Here is an 8,791-nt window from a genome sequence, read left to right as displayed (position 1 = left end):
TTGTGCACGTACGAACTAATATGTAACTTTGTTATTGTTTTACATCGTTTTTTATCTTTTCAGGCACAGTTTGGAATACAACAGATTAGTATTCGTTGGTACGCCCCTTTTTACCGCATAGGAAAAGGGCACATCGTGTGGGTCACGTGATCGCTGTTTGGCGGGTAAACTGTGTTGTTAATGAAGTTGTCAAATTTTCTGTTTGTGTTGCGAGTTTTTGGATATAATCTTTGCTTTTAGATGAAAGTATGGTACGCACAAAAGCGACAGTGAACTCTGCAGCTTTTCGAGGTAATTTTTATGCTTTGAAATAAATTGCAATTCTTAAACATTGTTGTTTTATTATTTTTTTGTTCAATGGAGGTATTTTTCACCCCAAATCGTCCAAAAAATATGTTATTTGTTTGCAGCGAATGATAAAGTGTCGTACAAGTATTTCATGCAACACATTAGATTTTTTCTGTTTATAATAAACTTCTATTTTAACAGCAAGAAATAACCTATTTGTTTTTATATCAAAGCATCAGCGGCAAAGGCGCCAAGAAAAAATGTTGCAGCACCAAGCAGATCATCAGCTTTTGAAATTGGTTCACCAGGTATACACTGAATAAAACTTTTTATACGTGTATGTTCCTATGTTGAAGCAAATATTGAATAACATGTGCGTTGGTAATTTGTAATCAGACACAGGAGATGTGTAGAGGAAACCACCTGTATTATAACTACTGTCGTTTTCCACCTCGGAAGGGTAAAAATTTGGTGATAGTGAAGTATCTCCCCCCCCCCCCCCTATTTTGGTAACCACTAACCCCTAGGTTAGGGGGTTAGTGGTTATAGGGGGTGGTAGTTAGTGGATATAGGGGTTAGTGGTTAGCAAATAAGGTGGGGGGGGTCTTTTCACTAGCACCAAAAATATTACATTTATTGAACTCCTAAATAACTTGCATCAATAACAAACAACAATCTAGGTAATTAACATCTAAATAGTTTCATGTGTGTTACTAAAAATAAAATCCTCTTGTAACTCGCGTGTTGTGTGAAACAGAACACATGTGTTGTAAGAACAGTAGTTTTTCCGCCCCATGAAGATAAAACCAGTTACATTCATATTCTCATTACAAATACCATCCCATCCAATATAGCTGGTAAAAAGAACCAGTCTGTTGGAGGCAACCCTGTGTGTCAACGTCCAACCCCAGACTGGCAGAAACCAATCGCAAGTTTCTTCACAACAAAGCTTCCTTCTGCAAAGTCAAATGGAGATACGGACTTAGTGGAAAAACTTTTCGAACCAGTGGTATGATTCTGTCTGTTTTTTTATCTGCTTTTTAAGTGTATATATATATTTGTTTTGCCGGTAAAAAGTAGATAGCTCTTCATTTTACCAGTTTTTATCATATATTATATATTAAACCTAATTTGTTGTTCTATTTCTCTTCTATGTGGGTGAGGTCCTTATCACAAACCAGATACTTATTAATAAATTTGTGGTTGCCAATTTAAAATCTTTTTTTTCAGTTTCGCATCAAATTGCTTCTAAGTTGCTTTTTTTCTTAGCCCCTTTTTATGCACAAAACTTTCTAGCCAAATTTTACCTACACTACTACTACCAATAGGCAGTTCATTCATTTTATTCATTAAAGGATAAAGAGACCCCTGACGAACCAGAAAAGATGGAAACATCAGATGACAAAGAAAACCAAAACCCTGAAGTTTCAGATGAAGCTGGACCTTCTACTAGCAGGCCGACTAAAACTAAAAGAAGACGCATACTGTGAGTTGTATATTGTGTAAACTACCTATAATGTAGAGATCCTATTCAGATAAGCTGATCGAAGATATTGTTGAAACTTTTTTGTTTAAGGATCAAGTTTCAAAAAGTATTTCAAACATATTTTGTTTTTGGCCGTTTAGCACCATACAGGAATCCGATTCGGAGACAGAAGAAGTGCTTTCCGGTGAAAAACCATCCACTTCTGGTGAAAAACCATCCACTTCTGGTGAAAAACCATCTACTTCTGGTGAAAAACCATCCACTTCTGGTGAAAAACCATCTACTTCTGGTGAAAAACCATCCACTTCTGGTGAACAACCATCTACTTCTGGTGAACAACCATCTACTTCTGGTGAGACAACCATCTACTTCTGGTGAAAAACCATCCACTTCTGGTGAAAAACCATCTACTTCTGGAGAACAACCATCTACTTCCAAAGCAAACACAGATATATAGTCAGACAATAAAAAAATGAGCTTTTCTTAGTTTAAGAGAGCTTTAAAACTAAATGTGCTTTTGTGCTTGACGAACCTTAGTTACCAAAGAATTTATGAAAGTTGCATCATCGTGCCTTTATCCATCTGCTGCTACTTGCAACTATACCCCTTGTCGTACAACGAGATCATATTTTGTACACTGCCTTTTATATGCCTTCTTACAATACAATATAACACGTTGCGAAAGGGTCATTTACTCGACTCCAAAATTAACTCCCACCACGAAATTTCATTCAGTTCGATTTTGTAATCAAACAACGTCACACCCCCTAAGAGCAATTCCCTCTCTCTTAACTTGTCTTTCCAAAAAATCCTTAGCACCCCGTCTCTCCACAACGGACCAGGCAAATAAATATCCCGAGACCTTGTCGCGTTATCTAAAATCGGAGCCACCAAGTACTTATCCCCGACCATAAACTCGTCGTCGTATTTAAACGCCTTACGGTCGTTAGAAGTCGCCCACCAAATGGGGCGAATCGGACCTAAGTCTTCATCTCCATTCACATATTTCTGCGACGAAGAGACAATTTCATCAAAAACAACATTCTCATGCAACTGTACATAATACTGCGCTAGCTTCACGGTCTCATCGTCGTACTGCCACGGACAAATGGAAAATTGCATGGAAGGCAGGAATGCAGTTACTTCAAGCCATCGTATGTAAAGTTCCTTTTCAGGCAACGGAGAACTATGGAACCCATCCGAACCTTCTCCGTATGCGTTACCTATCAAATATATGGGACCAATTTATAAACTTTGAAAAAGCTATAGTTAAAGTATGTCTTGTTTTCATATAGTAGGGTGGGGGGAGATGGGGGACACCATTAGCACATAATATCTAAATATACCGACCCTGTTTTGAACAATTAGCAACGGTATATAGAAGTCGTAAGAGTACGGTTTTTAAATTCTTTGAACGTTCTTCGTTAATTGTCAAATGAAACACGAAAAGAGAATGAAAACATGTCCCATCTCCACCCTACTAAGTTGAGTGCTTTAAAAAATCGGTACAAGCTTATACCTCCTATCATGTCGGGTAGTATATATGGATAGCCGAGCATACTGAACGTTAATGCAGTCGAGACAAGCGTCTTAATTCCTTTCGCTTTCGACCAGTTTGAGTCTTTGTCCATCATTCGCACAAAGACAGGTAAATGCTGGTTGTTCCAGGAGGCTCTGAGTTCTATCTGTGTACCGAGCCTACATTGAATACGGTGATGCTGAGTTATAATAGCTTCGTAGTGCAATTTACGCATTATGCATTGCGCGGAAAATGCTGCATGTAATTTCTGGCTTATATATGGGTATTTGGCAAGTTACTATTATATGGTAACTATGTTGCGTTTAGTTATTTTTAATTTTTGTTATATGGTAAAAAGGTAAGGGGGGATGGGAAACCTTTAGCACATAATATCAAAATATTCTGATCGTGTGTTAAACAATTTACAACGGTCTATGGGAGTCGTGAAAATATGTTTTTATATTTCTTTCAATGTTTTTATGTTTACTACCAAATATGACAAGAAAATAGAATGAAACGGTAAACCATCTTACCCCACAGTATAATAAAAGAAACTATACATACCTTGCCGCACACTCTGAGTAATATTGCGTATAAGATCCGAGATTATCCAGTGTTTCGTGTGTTCGGTAATCCGTAACAGCTGTTATATAGTTAATCTCGCCTGCGTCAAATTTAAACGAGTCAACTCCATAAGTGCTTCGTACTTTTTCCAGAAGGCTGTAGTACCTATTGGTAAATATTTGTTGTTTAAAGTTTAGTTTTGCGGGCATAAAGTGTTGAAAACAGAACACCTGTAATGTAACGACTATTTCGTTGCTCTGCGAGGATAAAAAAGTTACATTCATTCCCACTTTCATATTTTCTTCAATTCAACTAACCAGTCACAAGCTTTCGGGTTGGTAAAATCAATCGATGATCCTATACCGTTCCACCACGCCACCCTTCCGCTTGTATTTGTCCCTCCGTTCATCACAAAGTAACCATTCTCGTCCCCCGCTGCATAATTCTCGGAAAATAGATTGACGAACGGCGTCACCCAAGTAGTTACACGGAATCCTGAATTGTGAAGCTTTTTAATCATTCCGCTCGCGTCAGGAAACTTGGTTACGCTAAACGTATGGTCTCCGTAGTTTTTCTCATACCTGTTAATTGAGGTAATGTAAAGATTACTCTTGGTCTAGATTTTCAAGTTACAGATTAGAAAATTGACCCCGTCGTTAAAACAAGGGTGTTCTGTTCACACACCTCGCACCCGCTTATATGAGTTACCATATGTATAGTGGAGTGGGGGGAGATGGGACACCTTTAGCACACAATATCCTAATATCCTGGTCGTGTTTTAAACAATTAACAACGGTCTATGAAAGTCGCGAGGACAAGGTTTTATAAATATTTGAGTGTTCTTTGTTTACTACCAAAATGTACGAGAAAATAGAATGAAAAGGTGTCCCATCTTCCTCCATCCTATATACTATATATTACTTTACGGATGTTGGTTTTCGTCATCGCCGTAAACGTAAATAACTAAAAACTAATTTAGATGTAAAGTTTTCTGTTTTACCACCCACCCGTCGTCTATTTCAATCTGACTGTTGGAGAAATTATACTTCAATATTTCGTCCGCGTATTGCAACACTACTGTCTCGTTGATTCCAACCTTGTACCTCGCCCATGTAGACCAAATAGGAGATCGGATCATTCGCAAGTCAGGGATTGATGTCGGTCTTTTAAAATATTTCTGAAAATTGTAAACATACTTCATGTTAAATAAAATATGAATGAATGAAACTTGCATTGTTCTCGCAAGGGGGAGTGACGGTCGTTAAAACACGGGTGCGATTTTATCACACACCTTGTGCCCGCTAACGAGTTTATTACACGTGTAACTTTGTGGGTAACTTAAAGGTAAAATGCACCTAATTATTAACCCAGTATATACCTGAAGAATAGCTGCGTGCGCCCGTTGTGGCGAATCGCTTAAGCAGACGGTGTATTTGAGTATAGGCTCTGCGGGTGATTTCTTAGGTTTGTATGGCTCGATGTATGCACCTGTAAAATAATGTAGTTTTATTTGTTCAACAGTTATTAACTCTTCCAGACACTTTACCTTTAAAACAGATCTGCTGTTTTTCGACGCTCACGTGCAATGGTATTCTTGGTTCCACGTAAAGTGCGACACCTTGCGACGAGAGCCAGTATCTCTCTAATACTGAACCAAACTGTTGCGGGTCCGAAAACATGTCCCCGGATAAGTAAAATGACATTTCCTTGTACCAACTGCGAAAAGGGCAGTCGTTTATCCATCAATGAATACAATATTATTTAAACTTTCAATCATATATTACAAAAAAACAAAAATATAAATACTCACAAAGTTACATACATGGTAACTCGTATAAGTTACATACGTGGCAACTCGCGGTCACAGGGTGTATGAAACAGAAACCCGTGTTATAACGACTACCGTTGCTTCGCCAAAGGAATATCCGTTCAAAAGCGTGTCTACATGTATTTATGTATAGTCTCATGGCCTACTCAATACACACCGAGTATGCCACAATATTACCTGTTAATGGGCCAGGATTGATCATACATCTCAGCACCCCCAAACCAATCTTCTGCCCCAGAAAATGGAAAACAATTGGTCGCTGTTACGTCATCATGGTCACTTGTCCACGTTGTTTCGTAGCAAGCTGATGTTTCTTCACTTGCGGTCGTCTGTGACATTAGTTATACGTAGTAGGGTGCGGTAGAATAGTCCACATTTTTATTCTTTTTAGCACATAATATCTAAATATCCTGATGCTGTTTTAACAATTAACAACGGTCTATGGAGGTCGCGAGGATACGGTTTTATATTTCTTTGAATGTAATATATTCTGTTTAACCAAATAGGAAAAGAAAATAGAATGAAAAGGTGTCCCATCTTCCCCTACCCTACTATACCAGTTTAGAATGCGTCTGGGGTGGTCTCGGCCTAAACTTGTTGTTAATATTAGTCACGTTCATTCTTTAAGAATCTCTCGTCGCCGTTAAATAAGTTTACAATCCTCATAAAACCTGGCGTGCTGTTGGACTGTTATATGGCGGTTTTCGTTCATTCTGTGGATGAAGCGCGTCACTGCCGCGTACGTGGTTGCTTTTATAGATCACTTTGAAATTTTGTGCTGATTCACTTTGACAGTTTAATAACCACTTCCGTTTACCTTTTAGTGGATACGAATTACATGGACGCACCGTGCGTGTATATATATGTAATATATCTTATAATATCTCCCGTGATAAAACTTATATGTTCATTAGAATTGTCTTAAAAATTAATTTTATTTCCTACGCCTTAGTTAATAAAAAATAGTTAAAAATAAATTTCTACGGTCTAAAGTTACTTGACAGTGAGCATAGGGTAAATGTCACCTGCCGTCAAAGGAAAATCTGCATGGAGTTAGGGTGGTGGCGGGACACCTTTGGCACATATTATCCAAATATCTTGATCGTGTTTTAAACAATTGAGAACGGTCTATGGGAGTTGTGAGGATCCGGTTTTATAATTCTTTGAATGTTGTTCGTTTAGTACCGAATGGGAAAGAAAATGGAATTAAAACGTGTCCCATCTCCCCCCGCCCTTACTTATACAGTGCGGGAAGTGGACACCTTTTGCACATAATATCATCCTATCTTCCTAATTCAAAAAGAATACTAACTCTCTTCTTCGAGTCATGGTGATATTGTTACATAATTAAGTAAATATTGTTTTCCACCAATAAATGTGAGAATAAACGAGAATGAAAACACGAAACGTCTTTCCCCAACCTAATATATTGTAGGGTTGGGGAAGATGGGGCACCCTTTCATTTTATTTTCTCGTCCCATTTGGCAGTAAACAAAAAACATTCAATAAATTATAAAACCGCATTCTCACGACTTCCATAGAACGTTGTTAATTATTTAAAACACGATCAGGATATTTGAATATTATGTGCTAAAGGTGTTCCGTCTCCCCCTATAATAAAAATTCCAGCGCAGACTAATGTCAGCAGATTAAAAAAAACAACGGAATATTACAGAACTGTAAAATGTCGCTTTTACATTTACCTCTAATTTCGTCACTGTAAAACCGACGTTTACTGGTTTATCTTTCGTCGCTAGCTCACACTGGTAACAAATAACGATTGCACCGCCGTTGTTACAAGGTGCTTTTATATGCATAGGATTAGCGTCAAGTCCTCTCCCATCTTCAGCTTGGTTAAGAAAAGTTGTGAAAACGACTTGATTTTCCTTGCTGTAGTAAACCTGTTATAAACAGCAGCATTTAACGTGTTTTCCTTGTTTGTTCTGGTACACAAAATGAATGAATTAACTTATTGCTTTAACCTCGCATGGTTGGAAAACGACAGTCGTTATAACACGTGTGTTCTGTTTCATAGGCCTACACCTCGTGGCAACTTACGAGTTACCACGTATGTTACTTTGTGGGTACAAGTATGCCCAAATGTTTACAAGTCAAAATGTTTGTTAAAAAACACTGTTTTAAGAGTATCGTCGTGTGTGTCCTATAGGCAGAAGTTTCATATAAGGTAAGACCTTATGCTAACAATTGTTCTGTCCGTTTGTACATATATAGTCAAGTTACCGAGTAAATTCGAAATACAGTCTTGAGCTAAACAATATTGTTTTATTGATAACATAACAGAACAACGCAGCATTGTTTACACAGTTATAATTTTACAATAATAATAATTTTTTGTGTTAATAAAATAAGAAGCTTTTTTTCTAACACAAGTGCAACTTATGTGTTAACAATAATACAACCAAAAGTGGATCAACATAATGTTCAAAGGATTGGCTTTTGACAACTATATTAAAAAAATCTCAAAAAACTTACTCGTTGATTTTCTGGATCAAAGTAGACTGGAAACTTTTCTTTCGGTATATTTTCTTGCTGCTCTGGCTGTTGGTTGTAAACTACAAGAAAACTCGTCCCAATTGCAGTCAAGACGATGCCACATGCTAATATAATTCCAGTTACAGTCCAAGCAACAGCCCTTTTCTGCATATTGTTTTTATTCTAAAAACGCAGCCAGAAAAATCCTCCGTTGGGTGCTGGTATCTAGCATGCTTCTGATTACTTTATTTACGAGTTTATTGGTTAATGTTTAATCTGCTATTTGGTACCACGATAAATTGACTGTTCGAATTATATACACATGCTACAAGCGTGCTTTAAAACATACGACATGACATATCTATAAATAACCTTACCACGAATTATATTATCTTATTTAGTTTTAATTCAACAGTTTTGATGTACAATATAGTGGAGTGGGGAAATACGGGACACCTTTAGCACACAATATCGAAATAGCCTGACCGTGTTTTAAACAATTAATAACAACGGTCTATGGCAGTCGTGGGGATGCGATTTTACAATTCTTTAAATGTTTTTCGTTTACCACCAAATGTGACGAGAAACTAGAATAAAAAGGTGTCTCCATTTC

General features: G+C 37.4%; 2 protein-coding genes across 2 annotated transcripts; one reads left to right on the top strand and one right to left on the bottom strand.

Moving 5' to 3' along the window:
• The first annotated feature begins 69 nt into the window (after positions 1–69).
• Positions 70–3,016, top strand: LOC100182832 (PCNA-associated factor-like). The gene is made up of 5 exons (XM_002131306.5): positions 70–291; positions 522–596; positions 1,143–1,297; positions 1,644–1,774; positions 1,915–3,016. The coding sequence occupies exons 1-5, from the start codon at positions 249–251 to the stop codon at positions 2,150–2,152; spliced, it is 642 nt and encodes a 213-aa protein (XP_002131342.1). The 5' UTR covers positions 70–248; the 3' UTR covers positions 2,153–3,016.
• LOC100184426 (myogenesis-regulating glycosidase-like) lies at positions 2,278–8,409 on the bottom strand. The gene is made up of 10 exons (XM_018811875.2): positions 8,179–8,409; positions 7,389–7,586; positions 5,863–6,014; positions 5,404–5,573; positions 5,236–5,345; positions 4,865–5,034; positions 4,175–4,438; positions 3,858–4,022; positions 3,294–3,472; positions 2,278–2,997 (listed from the first exon to the last, which is right to left on the bottom strand). The coding sequence occupies exons 1-10, from the start codon at positions 8,347–8,349 to the stop codon at positions 2,462–2,464; spliced, it is 2,115 nt and encodes a 704-aa protein (XP_018667420.1). The 5' UTR covers positions 8,350–8,409; the 3' UTR covers positions 2,278–2,461.
• Positions 8,410–8,791: the final 382 nt, after the last annotated feature.

The sequence above is a fragment of the Ciona intestinalis genome, chromosome 5 (genome assembly GCF_000224145.3).
Source record: "Ciona intestinalis chromosome 5, KH, whole genome shotgun sequence".
Classification (NCBI taxonomy): Eukaryota; Metazoa; Chordata; class Ascidiacea; order Phlebobranchia; family Cionidae; genus Ciona; species Ciona intestinalis.
The sequence above is the reverse complement of the archived record's forward strand: the minus strand, read 5'-3'. Positions and strand labels throughout refer to the sequence as shown.

Coding starts and splice junctions, on each gene's coding strand:
- LOC100182832 (XM_002131306.5), top strand. CDS start 249: ATGGTACGCACAAAAGCGACAGTGAACTCTGCAGCTTTTCGAG. Junction 292..521: donor GAACTCTGCAGCTTTTCGAG/GTAATTTTTATG, acceptor TTTATATCAAAG/CATCAGCGGCAAAGGCGCCA. Junction 1,775..1,914: donor ACTAAAAGAAGACGCATACT/GTGAGTTGTATA, acceptor TTGGCCGTTTAG/CACCATACAGGAATCCGATT.
- LOC100184426 (XM_018811875.2), bottom strand. CDS start 8,349: ATGCAGAAAAGGGCTGTTGCTTGGACTGTAACTGGAATTATATTAGCA. Junction 6,015..7,388: donor TTACAGTGACGAAATTAGAG/GTAAATGTAAAA, acceptor CTAATGTCACAG/ACGACCGCAAGTGAAGAAAC. Junction 2,998..3,293: donor ACTACCCGACATGATAGGAG/GTATAAGCTTGT, acceptor TATATTTGATAG/GTAACGCATACGGAGAAGGT.